Below are 18,722 nucleotides of genomic sequence, written 5' to 3' on the forward strand. Positions count from 1 at the left end.
CCTCATCATCATCATCATCATCATCATCCTCATGCTCCTCGAAGCCGGATCAGGGACGGATCAGGAAAGTGAGCAGAATCCGCCACATGCAAGGGTGGAGGCAAGATGAAGAGGCTTCCTGTGGCATCCTCAAAGTGACACTCCAAGTAAGTCCAGCATCATTTACGAGGTCTTCTCAGGGGGTATGAAGGGGTATGCGCACCTCTGTGCACTTTTAAGGAACGAAAATCCTAAACTCATGTTACATTCGATTGAATGCACATTTGGGACCAATTCCACAAGCTATGTTTATTATTATTAATAATTTTTTTCTATAATTAATATATGTATAAAAAATGGAAAAATATACAAAATAGTTATTTTTAGAAGTCACATTTAAAACATTTTAATGTAAAACACATGTCATACATAAAGAAAAATACAGTAGAATGTACTTCAAATGTTGCATTCACTTAAAATGCTGCATTCAAACTGTAAAAATCTCAATGTACAGTATATGTGAACATAAAGTGAATTACTTTAAAATAAAAAATACAGGAAAGGTAATCAAAATAATTATGGTACTTATTATTAAAATGACAGGAATATATAATACAAGTAGAAAAATGAGTTCAAACAGAAAAATACAATTAAATTAAGATAATTACCTTATAATTAAAACAAGTGAAATATAAAGTAAATTCCTTTAAAATAAATAAATAAATACATTGTAATACAATAAAATGACTATACAATGTTACAATTAAAACAGAAAATAATTATGACATAAAATAAATTGAATTATTGAATTAAAAAAATACAGAAAGACATTCATTTCAATATTTTATTGCTGATTATAACATTTAGAAACAAAGACAATAATGCTCAGTTCTAATGTTGGCTATATTAAAAATGTTTTCAAGTCTCTATTTCCTCCCAAAAATCGATATAATTCACGAAACATGCAGAAAATGCAAGAACTAAATGTAAATCTGTCTTTACAAAGATAATAAACACACAGTTTTGATTGAAAATGTATTTTAGTGGTTGTAGTTTGACATATGATAAATATTTGTAGGCTGTTTTTCTTCAGCCGGAACTGGGGCCTTCGACAAGCTGCAAGGCAAAATGAACAATTCGAAATAGTCACTGTCAGCACAAAATATTCAGGCTTTGGCCAAAAAGCAAAACAATTAAATAAATAATTCAATAAAGCGAAACGCTTACGAGAACACTGATTGTACTTAAGGTTAATCAGAGGCACTTTAAACGGTGGCAGGTGTGTGCTGACTCCCATTTAACATGAGTTTGAATCTATCTGTCCATTTTCTGTACCGCTTACCCGCACTCGGGTTGCGGGTGTGCCAGAGCCTACACCAGCGGGAGGCGGGATACACCCAATTGGCCACCAGCCAATCACAGGGCACATATAAACAAACAAACATTCACACCTGTGGACTATGCAGAGTCTTCAATTAACCCACTGTGCATGTTTTTGAACGTGAACTTGGTGTCATTTAGATCACAATAAACTGGCTTTTGAACAGGGGTGTGCAGACTTTTTATATCTACCGTAAGTAGAATTGAAGTAGATCCATGCATGTAAATATAGTGCAGACTATTGTCGTGCATTTATTTGCACTGGCACTCCGGGGAAGATGATTAGCTGGATATGAGCGAGCCTTCTGCATGAGCAGCTACATGGACGCAGGGAGAGAGTGTGTATGTGCGTGCGTGCCTGTGTGCTTGGCTGCTGGAGGAAATGAATGCGAAACTGAGAGATAAGCAATGACAGGGTGGGCAGAGGGGAGTTGGGGGGCGGGGGCTAGTATAGTCGAACAGTTTGGAGCATCTACTGTATACAAGAAAGGGATCCTTAAGGTCGCTATTATAAAGTGAACCCTCCCCCTGCCGCCCCGACCGCCAGCTATATCGTAGCTTATCGTTGGTACACCGAGCTAAATCGCGGATTTTCAAGCAATTTATTTTGATGGGTTTGTACAGGTATATGGTCTGTTTGTACACAGGTATGTTGCTGCTCAGTTGTTGGAAGCTTTAGAATTACTTTAACATCTTAGCTCATTTCCAGTAGCTCGTCTGTGGCGTTTCGCATTCGCGTCGTCCCTCATTTATCAATCCAAAAAGTAGCGACGATACATTTATTTTACGATTTAGATGTTAAAGCTTTATGCATATTACCAATACTAAATATGCATGTGAGGTACAGGTATTATTTTGGGCTACCTAGGGTCGTCATCCGCGCGTTCTACAATGTAGTATCTGTGACTTTTAATGTCTGTGGCCTTAAATGGCAGGCCCTGGCCAACTGTATTAGTATTGTGTTAGCACTGTGTTAGTATTAATCTCGCTAGCTAACTTTCGTCACATAACATTATGTGGTTTGGTCAAGCATTTTGGTGTTACATATGTACAATGTTTAATTTGCTTTTGTTTTACATGTCAGTTTTACAGTCAACTTAAACTGAGAGTGACAAATGACAGCTTGAAGCATGCACAATTTGCCTCTTGAGGAGAACTGCAGGCACGCTATTATAGTACTGTACAGTACAGCAACACTATTTAGCATCACAGTAGCGTAGCAGTGACGCACAGGGATCACTATTAAGCTCAAGCAGTAAAAGTGGTGGTGACGTTGAAGTCTTCAGAGGCGTCAAACACACACAAATGGAGGTGCTACATTGTTTTTTTACTGAGTAAAACTTTACACACAACATTTGGTACACTTACACACTCAAGGAGAACTTAAGCACAGATGCTCCATTCTCATTGACAGCTACAAACATTTAAAGGCAACATATTTAGGCATACAAATGATTTAAACACCTGACAAAATAATAACAAAACAATTAGCCAACAATTAGTAATCAAAATACATGTACATGTTTTTTTTGTTTTTTTGGATAATAAAAACTTTCTTGGCACGGTGGCCGACTGGTTAGAGCGTCTGCCTCACAGTTCTGAGGAGCGGGGCTCAATCCCCAGCCCCGCCTGTGTGGAGTTTGCATGTTCTCCCCGTGCCTGCGTGGGTTTTCTCCGGGCACTCCGGTTTCCTCCCACATCCCAAAAACATGCATGGTAGGTTAATTGACAACTCTAAATTGCCCGTAGGTGTGAATGTGAGTACGCATGGTTGTTTGTTTGTATGTGCCCTGCGATTGGCTGGCAACCAGTTCAGGGTGTATCCCGCCTCCTGCCCGATGGAGGATTAGCGGCTCAGATAATGGATGGATGGATGGAAATGTTCTTTTCTTTTAAAAAAAAAATATATTTTTGCTTTGAATTAAATGAAACATAATAAAAGAAAATACATAAATACAAAATAAAAAAAACAATATACTTTTGCTTTTAAAAATTGTGCACAATTACTCTAAAAATATTTTTTTTACCTTTTCAAAACATTTTTAAAAGACACACACACACACACACACACACACACACACACACATATATATATATATATATATATATATATATATATATATATATCATAGGGACAAAAAAATTGACACTTAGACGAGAGCTACTACAGCATTTTTATTCCTTTTACCAGACACCAAGGTAACCACAACACAGCATTAGAGTTGAAGTAGGTAAACCAAATACTGTATCTCTGTGACAGCATGTCAATAGATCACACACGCGTACCGAATGTTATTCCTGGCCTGCGGTGTCAAATGTGCTGCAGCTTCATGTTGCAGCGCCTCTTTTCTTTGTGTCTGTGCGGATTAAAAAAAACGGCGCGGCCAGCTGGTTTGTGTTTACTACTACAGCTGTCAATTTAGATTATGATGTCACCATCCATCCCTCCATCCATCCCTCCATCCTGCGCGCTGCGGCCTCACGTGGGCCAACAGAGCCGGCTTATTTACTCACATAAAGACACATGACATCACAACACGATGACAAATCAAGCCACAAACTACCAGTAAGTATTAATATTTGTTCCATGAATTTGTATGAATTTAGTCCCATGTCGTTTCCTTTCATTTCATAGCGTTTCTCTTGGCTGTACAGCTTCCAGTTCATGTATGTGGTTACTATTCATCCTCACAGGGCCAGAGCATTGGCTCTCGATGACATCAGGAATTTTACGTCCTCTGATTGGTCGTTTGCACAAAGCAAGACAAGTTTGACTATCAAAACACGTCTGTAGTCATCTGTACATGAGAATACATTTAATAATCAACATCTCTGGTGAGTAGGAAGATGATATGAATTACTTTCCCAAATTATATTGAATTTATATATATATATATATATATAATTTTTTTTTTTTTTTTTTTTGCTCCAAGATTTTTTCTACATGCATAAAAGGCCTATTTCTCTCAAATATTCACAAATTTCTCAAAATCTGTGTTGGTGAGCGCTTCTCCTTTGCTGAAATAATCCAGTGATCTCACAGGTCTGGCATATCAAGATGCTGATTAGACAGCAGTACGCTGCCCACAATACAGTAGAAGGCCACTGGGCAGATCGGAGGGGTCAGAAAACCAGTTAGTATCTGTTCTGACCATCGTTTGCCTCACGCAGTGCGTACATTTTTTAAATACCAAAAACTAATTCTCGAAAAATACAACTTTAAGGGGAAAAAATTTACTATGTTTTATCTCAAAAATACAACCTAAAAACTTTCTTTATTATACTGATTATAATCCTTCAAGGGAAAATTCACCATACACTCTGCTTTATATAAATCTTTGTATAAAGGTCACCATCACACTAAATCACACACATGCAGGCACGCAAACAGTTCTGCACCTCTTGAGCTCGGTCAGTGAGGATCCCGGCTTGCTCAAGGGAGCCTTGGCAGTTCCCAGGAGAAAAGACTGGCATCTCTCTAACAACTAGTAGCCATATTTAGATTTCGCCTGTGGCGGGACTTGAAGCGTAACCCTTCAACACCAAAGCCTAAGTCCTTGCAGATGAGCGACTGCCGCCCCAATCTTCTTGCTTCCTCACCCTGACCAGTAACCATAACCTCGAACCCTAACCCCCAATCTTAACCCAAGCCACTAACCTCTTCCTCCCTAGCCCTAACTAGTCACCCAACTCCTAATTCCCTTATTGTGGTTTCCTTCCAGGTGCTCACGTGAGCGTCTGGGCCGGGTTAGTCCAATGATCGACACCGGCCCGTCGAGCACGCTGGACAGCGCGGCGGAGGCGCCGTGCACCGTGTGCTGCTGCACACTGGGCAACAAGATCCTCACGGTGGTCTTCATGGTGCTGCTGATCTTGGCCATCCTCTTCGGCAACCTGCTGACCCTGGCGGTCGTCTTGGGCACGAAGCACTTCCGCACACCGCAGGGCTACCTAAAAGCCTCGCTGGCTGCGGCCGACCTGGCGGTGGGTGCCTTCGTTGTGCCGCTGTCTGTCTACGCTGAGCTCTACCTCATGGCCGGCGATTCTGCGCCCGAGTGGACGGCATACAACTCTCAGTCGGTGAGCTTCCACCCTTGCACCGTTATCGGACCCATCTTCGCCGGTTGCACACTGGTGTCCATCACCACCATCTTCCTGATGACGATCGAGCGTAGCATTGCTGTGCTGAAGCCGCTGCATAAAGACTCGGTGATCACGCGCAAGCGGACCACAATCCTCATCGCGCTCTCCTGGTTGGGGAGCTTCTTCCTGGCCGTGTCGCCCCTGGTGTTCAGCCGCGAGATTGTCCTGGAGTACAACACCTGCAGCCGCATGTGCAACTACGCCCTAGGGACCATCGGCCAGTTCCCCTCGCAGGCCTGGAACATCCTGCTCCTCTTCCCCGCCTTTGACTTCACCCTGCTGAGCGGCACGGTGGCCATCAACATCATCTCGCTGTCCGGCATCAGGCAACACTCCAAGCGCAGGAAACACCTGGCAGAGGCCGAATGCCAAAAAGCCAGCAAGCCCACTTTCTCTGACATCAAGGCAGCCAAGACCATCGGGACACTGACGGTGGCCTTCACTGCCTCCTTTACACCCATCGCAGTCTTTGTGGTGGGCAATGTTCTTGGCAACGAGTGGTGCAATTTCTCTTTCTTCGCCTTCTGGATTTTGGCCACCAACAGCTGCTGCAATGTGATTATTTACAGCGTGCGTGACCAGAAGTTCAGGCTGTGTGTGCACAAGTTGCTGCTGAGAGACGCCAGTAAGAGCTGCAGACAGACTTGAGCTTTTCTTTTTTTGTCGAGTCTGCATGTCTGTCTTGCGGACCGCTAAAAGTGACATCTCGGAAACGCACGGAACACCTAAGCGGGGTTCCAGTTAGGACCTGAGCTTTTTGGGATGGATTTTCACAGGGTGGGATTGAGTGATTGTTGTTGTTGGTGGAAGGTATTGGATGTTCGGCAAAGATGTTGATGGGTTGGCCAGCAAATGTGTCAATATATGGGTTGACTGTTTTGATGACGGCATAACCTAACCCTAACCGTAAGCCTCTTCCTTCCTAGCCTTAATTCTACCCTAACCAGTAACACTAAACTCTAACTGACCGTAACTCCTAATTCTTTTCCGTAACCCTAAAAACCCATCCTTTACCCTAACTGCTAACATTCTTCCTTCCCGACCTTAACCTAATCAGCAACTCTACCCTCTTCCATCTTATCCATGAACCCTCTCCCCCAACCTGAACCCAACCCAAACTCCAAGTTCTCTTCCTTCCTAACTTTAACCTCACCAACATTCTGCCTACAATGCCAAGAGGTATTCTTTTAGATCGTAAAATAGTTTTACCATCCTCTTAAACACCTTTACCTAACCTAACCCCTAATCCCCAACCTTAAGCTAACTTTAAACCTCACTACCTTTTCATAACAACAGTATTAATACCTCCTCCACCCTCACCATGTTTGTTATCAAAGCCACTTGGTTTGAAAGTTTTTATTCGCTGAACATTAATTCCGTTTTCATATGTTATGGGATCACCAGGAGCCTTTCGAGCGGCGGAGGGGAGTTATCTTGTTTTCTGTGAAGCTGTGCTAAACGTCTGTCGAATGGTTTTTCATCTGAGCTCAATAAAATGTATGACACAGACCAACGTTTCACACCAATTCCTCCATGTGCAGAGTTCACCAGACAGCAAATGCACAACAATTACACTACTCACAAAAAGTTCCGGATATTGGGCTTTCGGGTAAAATTTCAGGAAGAACTGTAATTTCATCTAAACTTATGAATATCCAACTTCTCAAAGTTTCAATACTTTTTTGTACAACTTGCTGTTCTCTAACCAGGAGCCGAACTGCAAAATTTGCAACTTTTGATCCATGAACATTTCCAAAGACCATCACGTCTCTGCCTTTTTGTTACTCTTCCAGTGTCTCTATCTATGTTGCGACCGTCTGGTGACACCTTGTAACACTCCAAGCTGAGTGGCTTGCATTTAGCAAGTTTTCAAACAGGACGTTCTCAGAAGGAACAGGCCACTAAGCTCATGGTGTCATCAGTCGTTTGCAGTCACAGAAAGGCATACGTACAAATTGCAAGCAATAGCAAGTTGTGCAAAACGTTCTGAAATATTGAACAGTTGGACATGTGCATTCAAAGGTTTGGAAAGGTTATAGTGCATTTTAGGTTCGTCTCAAAATGTCACCCAATAAAGCCCAATATCCCTAACCTTTACAAGCTGTAGTTGCAAGAGTGTGACGGCTACCGGGAAAGTGCAATCTTTTTGCTCATGGTTATCATACGGTTAAATTGTGACACCAGCCCATGCCTCGTCGTGTCGATAGAAAAAATTCCTGTTCCTGCTCCCTATCCTTTTTGTAAAATGATGTGATTTGGGAGGTGAACCCAAGGGTGGGTCGAAGGGGGATTTCCCCTCAGGTGAACTGTTGAACTGCTCTCAAGGGCAGCGAGTCAGCATAAAAACTTCGCAGCATCAAAAGATAACTCGAGACTTTCTCAGCCATTACACCGACACCGCCGCCCCGACCCCTAAAGTCCACTCACAGTTGATCAGGTGAGAGTGGGTGAAGGCCCAATTAAAAGCCTTTGATAGCTGCGACTTGGCACAGGGGGAAAAAAAAAATTAAAAAAGAGAAAACAGAGTGTTATCAACATCTTCAAATTAGCGTTAAAGACTGGACCCTTTCATATTTGACCAAGACTGAAATTTTCTTGCGTGCGTGTGTGTTCACAACAACAAAAGGTGATTCTTCTTTACATCATTTCGTCATTCGCAGAGGTAGAAAAAAGTAACATGCCAATGATGGTACAAGGAGTACAAAGTATATCTGTTTTAAAATGTAGGGAGTCAAAACAGAATATAAAATATAATTTGTGTTGTTTTTCTTCGGCCACTGGAGAGGACATCTGTCAATACGCAAAGCCAAGGCCAGCGAAGCGCAACACACACAGCTAGTGTGAGTGCCTGCGTAAACAGCAAAGCTGTCAATTACACATAGTGCTGAAGGCAAAAAGATTCATTTAGGACTAACAAGCTCTCGTTTTAGCTCTCATCTGTGAGCCAAAAACAATCACGGGAGCCTTCGCCATCTTCCTGGGCCCCTTCGTGCGCGCTGTAAAAAAAAACACCACCACCACCACCTTCATTCCCCCTCAGACGTTGGGCTTTTCTACATGTTCCTGAAATCATGAAAGATTAACGTCATGAAAGATGCACGGCAACACGTGCCGCCGTCAGATGACACCGGGGTGCGTTACGTAAGCAAGCCACCAGTGTGACAGTCGATGCAAACGCCTTTTATAGTTGAGGTCTACAAAGAAAATGTTAGTTATCTATACATTCATTGTTTTTACCACCCTTCTACACAGGAATGAATGTACGCAAGCAATTTAGTGTCATAAACCTAATGTGAGAGCATCTCCTACCACCTTGCACTATTGAAATAAACTTGACAGCGAGAAAACGCCCATAGCTATAAAAAAAAAACAACAACAAAAAATATTTCTGTCACACGATTAATGCGATATTGCCTCTCTCTAGTTATTCCTGATAAAACTTCAGAAATACAGATGTGCCTTGAGATGAGTTTAACTTAAATCTCAAATTGTCTTACCCCATTGAAATTAATGCAAATGCAATTAATCCGTGCCAGCCTCCCTCAAAACTACATTTTTGTATTTTTTAATTACACTCTATAACAGATCCATGTATTAAACCAAAGTATTATCTTGGAGTGAGGCGGCACGGTGCTGAATGGTTAGAGCGTCAGCCTCACAGTTCTGAGGACCGGGGTTCAATCCCCGGTCCCGCCTGTGTGGAGTTTGCATGTTCTCCCCGTGCCTGCGTGGGTTTTCTCAGGGCACTCCGGTTTCCTCCCACATCCCAAAAACATGCATTCATTGGAGACTCTAAATTGCCCGTAGGTGTGACTGTGAGTGCGACTGGTTGTTTGTTTGTATGTGCCCTGCGATTGGCTGGCAACCAGTTCAGGGTGTACCCTGCCTCCTGGCCAATGACAGCTGGGATAGGCTCCAGCACGCCCGCGACCCTCGTGAGGAGAAGCGGCTCAGAAAATGGATGGATCTTGGAGTGATACTAACTTTTCATCAAAGACATGTTTTTTTTAATTTTTATTTAAATTAACAAACATCTAAAACTCAGGATTCGGAAGACCACATGATGAAGGTCCAAACCATAGTAACCAAGCAGAAATACTTTTACATTACCTACAGAGGATTAAAAAAAAAAAAAAAAAAAAGTCTATACACCACGGCTCAAATGACAGGTTTTTGTGATGTGTGTAAAAAAAAAAAAAAAAAAGAACAAGATAAATCCTTTCAAAACTTTTTCCACCATTAATGGACCTTTAAGTTCTACAACTGAATTCATTATTTTAATAAATCTTTTTGAGAGGGGGGAAAAAAAACAACTGAGATAATGTGTTTGCACACTCTCATAACTTGGATGTGGCTGTGTTCTGAAGCCAGTATATGCGCAAAACAGGTCGATGCACTTCCTTTCGGCTTGGTTAAATGGTGGAACCCCAGAGCAGGAGACCGCGATTAGGGCAAGTCCCTATTGCCCGCAAATAGCGGTCTATTTACCTTATGCCCGAAGACACCAGCCATTAAGAAAACAACGTTTTACTAAGTTTGGCATCAAACCACCATGTAATCAAACTGTAGTTATACTCTTTTCATTAACATATAGCGTGTTTTCCGGGTTTGGTCACATGACATTATCCGCATATAGCGGATTAACCAATCACATTCAAACTCAAGTTCAAAGGGAGTCAGCACATACCTGTCATTATTTCTAGTTCCTCTGATTCATCTCAAATAAAGATCAGATGTTCTAGTAGGCTTTCCCTGGCTTTTGGCTTCTAGCAGAAGCCTGAAGGTTTTGTACTAACAATGGCATCTATTTATTTCCCAGCCCCAAAGCGTGATGCTGCCACCACCGTGCTCCACTCGAGGTACTGCATGGTCTTCCTGTGGTGATGAGCGGTGTTGTGTTTGCACCAATTATACATTTTGGAATTATGGCCAAAACGTTCTAACTTGGCTTCATTGGACCATGAAAAACTCTCCCAAACACGTGTGTAGACTTTTTATATCCACTCTAAATGGTCTGCTTCGTGTCATGTCTGTGATCCTCCTGCAGAAGTCTCTGAAGACCTTGGAAGGGCCTTCAGTAAGTCTTCTTCCAGGACCGCAGGTAGAGCTGGATGGCGAGCAGAGGGTTTCTTTTCTGCAGGCTCGGGTGGAAAATGTCAAAGTCCGCCTTCCGCACCCTCTGCAGGAAGTCCTCCAGCACCACCTGCATTGCGCACACACCACAGAAGAAGAGTTTCACTTCACGTCTCCGTGTTTGTTTTTGCGCCTCTTTATTTTTTCCTTTTTTAGGAATTTATCTCATAAGTCACTGATTTCTTGTAAGTATAAAAACAAACCAACAATAAAATATACAATGTTAAATATCAAATGATGCCTTTCGACACAAGTGGCCCGACTTACAACTTTTTCAAAATACAAGATGTTTGGACCATTTTTTTTCCTTTGACTTGCAAGCAAAAATTTGACGTATGAGCGCGAAATACTCAAATCACTTCACAACAAGCAGCACTTTGGTAGATAGTGAACCATTCTTCAGGAAAGAGACTTGAAGCGGTTTACTGACACCCCGGTGGTAATTTACAGTCAAACTAAACATAGAGCAAAAAATTACACATCGTGTATTTAGAACCACATAGCTTTGCGTTATGACAGCCTGTTTAGCTTAATGTTAACGAACACAAAAGACGGACTAACAAACCTTTTAAGCAACGGGTGTTTGAACACTAACAGTGGACCAACACATGCAACCAGATAATCTAAAAAATTATTTCTATATCCATATTTACTACCCTGTCTGAAAACTACCACTATGCCAGTTTACTGATGACCGTGAGGACCGAGCACCTCCATGTATATCCGTAGGCCTGTATTATACTGCCCCCAGGTGGTCACAATGCACAGAGCGGAAGAAGCAGCACAATTTCCATTGCACTGAAGCAAAAAATGTGGAAAAAAAATATTTCATTATGTCATCACTGTACGCTTGTATAAAAGTTAAATATTATAGAGTGCTATTTTTATTATTAAAACATATTACAACAATCAAAACCCCAAAATACACAAACAAACAAAACAAAAACAAAAACAAGTACTGCTGGAACAGACTATTGGCATTTTCATTCATTGAAATTGGGCCAGATGATTTGCAATAGGAGTGTTTTGAGTTACGCACATGGTCATGGAATGAATCAAACTTTTATATCAAGGCACCACTATACATACATTTTTATTTTAATAAGTGGTTAATTACAATTCATTTAATTATAAATAACATACACATAAGCATGTAATCTTTTATTAAAATAGATTTATCTGTGACTTATTTTTTCCCTAAAACTGGTGTTAAAATGTATTCATTAATTTGTATTTATTTTCTATTCATATATCTCATTACATAATTCATTGATTTATTGTAAACAGTAAAACAAAAAATACTGTGTTAGTAAGATAAAAAATACATTTACATTTAACATTTCTTATTAAATAATTGGTTAATTATAATTAAATGAATTTTAAATACAATTACTAAACAAGCATTAATTTTCATTTTATTATCTAAATAAACTAAGTAAAATATTTGTTGATTAAATTTAGCACTTATTTTGCTAATCATTATGATAAAATATACATTTGTTGTTTACGATTCAACAAATTAGAACGTTATTGTGCTGTAGTATTTTGTAGTAAATACAGAGTAGTGAGGTGCTCGTGGGCGTGACTGACATTTACTGACCCATCCAGTTATGATTGAGCCCTACCAATTCTGCTTAGCAACAAGTGATGAGGAGGGAAAACTGTCTGACCAATTGTCTTGGGGCGTCCGCTAGTAGATGCTTTCTCCAGCGGCATTAACGGTAAAGACAGCGTGAGCGATAAAGAAGGACAGTTTGTAAAAGAACCCCAAAAAAGTAACTCTAAAGATACTAAGATGCATTTGTGTTAGTTTTCATGCAAAATGCATATTAAGCAATAGGAGAAAAATCCTATCTATCCAAAAATGTCATGTGCATTTTCATAAAACATGTTGCAAATCATGAAACTTTATTTTTGAACAGAACGTTTGGTTGAAAATCCACCTCTGGAAAATAATACTAATAAATGAAATGCCTTAACCTTGGTCATGGTAGATGCAGATTAAAGGATAGCATACTAGCATAATTCATTAATAAGCCCTAGAGTGATTCTATTGGTGACTGAAGCCGTTTGACTTTCAATCTGTTGCGCTATGGTTAGATGGTCTATTTCCCTGCCTCTGACCACTTGATCATTACTTTTCCGTCTATAAATGTAGATTTTTAGCTGTGTGTTTTGCATCATTATCCAATTGGTGGACCTGTGACTGTCTGAGACCAAGCTTTCTGACACTGGGCAGCACCGTTGTCTCCCTTGATAGTCCTGAGACGTCATCGCACCCTGCAAAGATCCAAGAAACCCTGTGCCGGATGTAGAAAAGCAACCCCAAGCACATAATCGAGCCAGGGGGTCTCATTGGTCTATTAGTTGCCGTGTGACGACTTACCGTGTGGAGGAAGGCCGGCATCGCAGCTGCCGGGACGCGGGGGCCAAACGAACGTGCCTGCAGGGGCCAAAAAGAGACAAAAGCAAAAATAAACACAAGCTGCGGTTGACTTTATCACTGTGTGCGGCTGTGTGTGTGCGCGCGTGTTTGCGGAAGCAGAAACAGTACGCAGCCGTTGGAATAACCTTCACACTGACGCTCTGCTGCTAATTACCGAAGAATGTTCACGCCTCTAAAGAGAGCTGTGAACATCGGCAAACAAGCTTGCTTTAAACTCATGAAACAGACATATAGCGAACCCCCGGCCAATTCGTGTTTCGTTACTCATAAATTTACCTCCACATTTTTTTTGTATGAAACCCATCCTTGGCTAGTCACAGAAAAACTCATCGATTCACATGGAATTGCCTCAGATGCTGGAAGACGGTACCAAAGCCCTGGCTAAATAAGGAAAGGAATAATTGGTGTCAAGGAAGTATGTTGAAGTTATACATCTCCACTTCGAAACAAGCTTTGTATGTCAGGGAGGAGTCAAGTTTAGCCTGGGTTGTGACTGGAAGTTGCCAAGAGCACAGTTATATACACGCACGTCCGTATCAAAACTAAAGAACACAAGTGTGTCATTTGATTTGCGTTGTACTGACGTTTTGAAGATGAACGTGAGCCTGACTGGCTATGTCGTACACCACGTCCCGGACGTCCTGCTCCCGGCTCCGGCGGATGAAGTCCTCCTGTGAAACTCCGTGCTACAAGAACACAAACAAACCCATAAACAAAACACACAAAAACATGCACGCACAAAATACAACATACACACAAAAACCACAGATGCACACAGACAAATAAAACAAAAACATACAAAGCCATACACACAAACACAGAAAAAATAAATACAGGGAAAAAACACGGACAAAAACATGCGCACAAAAACACACGAGACACACCCACAAACACAATATCACATACAAAAACACACAAAACACAAACGCGCAAAAACAATAAAAACACACACACACACACAAAACACAAAAGCAAACAAAAAAAAACACAGACGCACGTACACAAAAACATTTTGTCAATGACATGCTGCATCATTTCATGGTTTAAAGGACAGGTACTGTCTATAATTGATGGTAAAAAAAATAATTTGTACTTTTGTATTTAAGTACATTTTAGAATCTGTACTTTCCCTTAAGTACAGGAGTTGAATCAGTACTATTTTAACTGGTCTTTTTTTTTTTTTTTTTTTTAAACCAGTATCTCACCAGCATGCAGATGTCCAAGGGCAGGTAGACTCTGCGCCGGCCGCTGTGATGAGGGGTCGCCCTCAGACACGTCACGATGCCGTGCGCCTTGCCGACGTGACTCGCCGCGTGATCTGCGTGGACGTCCTTCACACCTGGCGCAACAAGCGCATACGCAAGTGATTCAAACGTTTTTCATTTTGTTCTCGTAAGACCTTCTTACCTAAAGACTCGAGCAGCAGGTACAAGAGTGGAGACTGCGCGTTCTCGGCGTATGACTCCAGCTCCTGCAGATTCCGGTAACCTCTGTCATCCAGATCCTTTTCCTGACATGGAACCAATCCATCCATCCATTTTCTACACATTGCTCCCCCACTGTTTCATGGTTCATTGTTCACACCCTTGCTATATCGCAGATTTTTAAGTGATATTTTGTTTGATTATTTTTTCACATTATATAGGCAAGTCCGAATTTAGAGGTGTGTGCCTATGGCGCCTTACTCTTTCTGCTATGATTCTGGTCAGCCATCTCTTGGTCAGGTTATGCTTCTTCACCGCCTGCGAAACAAAATCTGCACTGGGTCAATCAACTTCCCAAAAGTACAAAAATATCACCAAACATCATGCAAAAATAAAAATGTGACTAGCTTTTTAAAATGGACAGATGGGACGGGACATTTGTAGGTGAGGTTTTTATTAAACAAAAAAAAGAAAAGTTCAAATGTGTAGTACTAGTTTATTTATAGTGCAGTGAAAAGTATTCGCCCCCTTCTCAAATTCTGATATTTTTTGCATAGTTTTACCACTTCAATGTTTCGGATCAAACAAATGTGAATATCAGACAAACATAACCCTAGTGAACTTAAAGTGCTGTTTTTAAATGGGCATTTCATTTCGTAAGGAAAAGGATACAAAAATATTCAAAGTTACCTGGCCCTCTGTGAAAAAGTAATGTCCCGCTAAACCTAAAAACTGGTTGGGCCATCCTCAGCAGCAACAACTGAAATCAATTGTATTCCAATGATTTATTTAGAATGAATCAACCATTTAATAAAACACAAAAAAGAATGTATATACAAAATTATACCACTTTAACTGATATTTTATTGTTAACAATAAATCCATAGATTCCAAATGATCGACAAAATGAATAAAAAAATTAACAAAATACATTTTAACTAACCAATTTAAGGGGGAAAAAACAGCTGTTGCAAATCAATCAAATAAATGAGCATTTATTCAATATCCTTGATACCCATTAAGGTCTATGCACTAGTATGCCCTTTGTCTTCGCCAGTAGGACACCTTTGGCATACTCGTAAGACAACTACACGTTACATGCTACAACTACTACATGTTACGAGTGAGGCAAAACTGTGTACTAGTTGACAACAGCATAGTAGTACTACTAGGGACAAAATTGTACTAGTTAAAATCTAGCGCTTAGTGGCACACAACTGGTGCACAGCAAGTGTCTTACTAATAACGTCAACTTCTGTGTGACTTTTCTCCACACCATTAGGACAACTACATATTACTAGTGAGGCAAAACTAAGTTAAAGAGTTTTTGCTAGTTACCCTCCACAGCTCGCCGCTGACTGGCTGGTTGGGTGGTTTGTCTCTGTAGATGTCTTCTATGGCCGTCTTCCAGAACTGCATTCGCATCAGACCGAGAGACTTCTGAGAAACAGAGTCCTTCACCTTGTGCAGAGAAAAGGAACACACGCGTGAAATATACGCATCAGGCATCAGGAGCATTATAGAAAGTTAGATGATTCATTTGAGTTCTTTGCTCAGGACATTTTTTTGCGACTTCTGTAGTTTTTCAACCCAAAAAAGTTACAAGCAACTTTAATTCCTGCTAAGAAATGGACAACATGAGCAGAATAATTGAACTGAACTTTTTTAGCGGTTTCCGTTGGTCAAAGCACATCCTCACTGATGTGCACTGCTGCGAACAGACAAGGAGGAGCTAGTTTACAAAAGCAGTCAGTGTTGCCAACTTTAGTCTAAATGACTCACTTCAACATAGTACTTTGGCACCTAGATCACCTCGATGTTTACTTGGCACCAAAATGCCAAAAGATGGCAGCAAAGCTCTACTTTTGTCTCAATAAATCGCAACTCACTCCAACATAGCTCCTTGGCACCAATGAAACTCCTCAACTCACTTTGACATAGTTTACTTGGCACCAAGCTGTCACAAGATGGCAATAAGCACTACTTTTTTTCCCCAAATGAACCTCGTGAACTCACTTAAATATCAGTCTTTTGCACAATGATACCACAAGATGGCAGCAAAGCAATATTTCATTGCTCATGCCTGAGCACAAAAACTGAGAAAAGGAGACGTCAGTTAATAAGGAAGGGTAGCCCCTCACCCAAAAAAATTTTAAAATAAAAAATTAAAATTGGGAATATGTGAATTTGTGAATGCACAACCCCGACTATGTGGGACTTCACATTAATAAATCATTTTCAAAAAAAGGCTTCAACATTTCAAGTGGTAATTAGGTAACATTTTTACATATATGGTGTGACTAAAGGGATAGTTTTTTTTTTCTAAGAGGAGGCACTTATTTTAAAAATTATCTGAAAAAAATAAGTTTGTGAACGTTGATGCAAGTTAAGGCTGTGGAAAAAAATGCTGGGGGGAAAACTGTTTAAAAGCTTGTTTGGTATCAGGAGAAATAAAACAAATCCCAAAAGGAAGAAAAATAAATAAAATTAAATTTAAAAAAAAATCGAAATTTAATTTGAATGAAGTCATCATCATTTGCTTCTTCTGTAAGCCAAGAAGTGGGTGGAAAAAAACCAATTAAAATCGGATCACTGTTATATTTTTTTTTAATAAATAAAACAAAGAAGGAACAGAGATTTGATTTAAAGGCCATATTGCAGCCATAACATCCGGTATTGCTGATGGACTACCTGCCTGCGCTAGCTCCACATTGAAGGCTCTCAAAGCCAGGGCAGAGCGTCGTGCCGCCTCCGGCAGCAGGAGGGAGCACACGAAGCCCTCGTAGTCCCTGGACCTGAGAGGGAAGAAGAAGGAAGACCTGTTAAAATGCAATACAACCTACTTCATTGCGAAAGATACAAAACATTTTCAGAATGTAGGTAAACAATAGGCACCACATGGTAATTCCGAGCGGGAGAAATAAATTGACAACTGCTGACTTGAACTGAAAACAGAAACGAGAATGTGCTTGTGTTTGGGGCTAAATGTCGTTTTAGCAACACTTCGGATTTCAGAAATAAAATCAGGAAGACGAAATCTACAAAAACAAAACCAATATGAGGGCTAAACGCGCTGTCAGCCCAGTTGATATTGATATAAAAAGCACCTTGACTTGGATCTCTTCTGACTGATGTGCGCTTTGACAAGGCCGCACATCAGACGACAATGTTGACTACAATGTTATCATCTCCTGCTAGCTGTGGCTTTGTGATGGGAATGCGACTGGCTCGGCCAGAGTGGTGCGGATGACGAGGCTCGAAACGCTGTACTTACCGGATGGCTTGCAGGGTGGCCGCCCGACCGCAGCATAATATGCAGTCGTCTTTAAGTGTTGTCACTCGTGTTCAGCTTAAAGTATGTCCACAAGGCTGACATGGCTCCCATCCGGAAGGTGTACGTCAGTTTGGTGAAGTTGTATCGGTGTGTAGTATCGGTCCATTTTTACGAGTACCAGATGTATAGTGTAAATGCAACCCTTGATTTAAATAGCTTTTCAAGGTTTGCAAAAAAAAAAAAAAAAAACGCCCCGATGAATAAAGATAATTCAGTTACAGCAACAAATAGCGTGAATTGTGATTGTTGGCTCTACTTTCTTAAGTACTGAATCACTGTCACGTGTCTGTTTATTTAAAATGAATATCAAACAAAATATATATTACCTTCACTGATGGATTGTTTGTTAGCGTGTTGAATTATATTAAAGGGGAATAATGTCAAAGTGTTGCTTGTATCCAACTCCTCCACACTAACTCTGCTAGTGAGGCAAGCCGAGCGCGGACCCACCTGACCAGCTCCAAGCAGAACCTCTCGTTGTGCTGTACGTCCGCAGTGGCGCTGGCAGCGGCTCTCACACTCCGAATTTCCGCCGCCCGCCGAGCACATGCACCGGCCGGGGACGTCTGCCGCTGGACGGTGAAGAACAGCGAGGGTTTAACGCACGACTTTGCGTGCTTTATACAACTGATGCTCGCTGCCATGTTTTTACCCTTCTACTGTTGGGCTTCGACTGCCGGTTTTTTTTCTTCTCTCGTTGTTTTTGGTAGGTGACCACCTACTGTAAGCACATTACCGCCCCCTAAGGCGAAACTGTGTAACGTCATGCTTTATTGGGCGCTCACGCAAACATTGAAAGTGTGACAAATCAATTATAGATACATCTCGATAAATTAGAGTATGTCTATTCTAATTTATTGAGATGACATAAACAAATTTTTGC

At 41.0% G+C, this 18,722-nt stretch overlaps 2 protein-coding genes across 6 annotated transcripts; one reads left to right on the forward strand and one right to left on the reverse strand.

The window, feature by feature from the left end:
* On the forward strand, positions 1-7,493 carry LOC133479868 (beta-2 adrenergic receptor). The gene is made up of 2 exons (XM_061777369.1): positions 1-146; positions 5,082-7,493. Exon 2 carries the CDS (start codon positions 5,116-5,118, stop codon positions 6,148-6,150), a length of 1,035 nt encoding a protein of 344 aa, XP_061633353.1. The 5' UTR covers positions 1-146; positions 5,082-5,115; the 3' UTR covers positions 6,151-7,493.
* On the reverse strand, positions 799-18,543 carry ndufaf6 (NADH:ubiquinone oxidoreductase complex assembly factor 6). Of its 5 annotated transcripts, none has more exons than XM_061777374.1 (9): positions 18,290-18,543; positions 17,197-17,300; positions 15,844-15,966; positions 14,767-14,837; positions 14,489-14,591; positions 14,287-14,420; positions 13,666-13,767; positions 13,022-13,078; positions 799-1,095 (listed from the first exon to the last, which is right to left on the reverse strand). In XM_061777374.1, the coding sequence occupies exons 1-9, from the start codon at positions 18,481-18,483 to the stop codon at positions 1,069-1,071; spliced, it is 915 nt and encodes a 304-aa protein (XP_061633358.1). In that variant the 5' UTR covers positions 18,484-18,543; the 3' UTR covers positions 799-1,068. The 5 variants fall into 5 exon arrangements, with proteins under 5 accessions (XP_061633358.1, XP_061633355.1, XP_061633356.1 ...); XM_061777371.1 differs by lacking the exon at positions 799-1,095 and adding an exon at positions 10,482-10,705 and having other exon boundaries at positions 18,290-18,541; XM_061777372.1 differs by lacking the exon at positions 799-1,095 and adding an exon at positions 10,482-10,705 and having other exon boundaries at positions 14,767-14,823; positions 17,201-17,300; positions 18,290-18,539.
* Between the last annotated feature and the right edge of the window lie 179 nt (positions 18,544-18,722).

The sequence above is a fragment of the Phyllopteryx taeniolatus genome, chromosome 6 (genome assembly GCF_024500385.1).
Source record: "Phyllopteryx taeniolatus isolate TA_2022b chromosome 6, UOR_Ptae_1.2, whole genome shotgun sequence".
NCBI classification, from domain to species: Eukaryota; Metazoa; Chordata; class Actinopteri; order Syngnathiformes; family Syngnathidae; genus Phyllopteryx; species Phyllopteryx taeniolatus.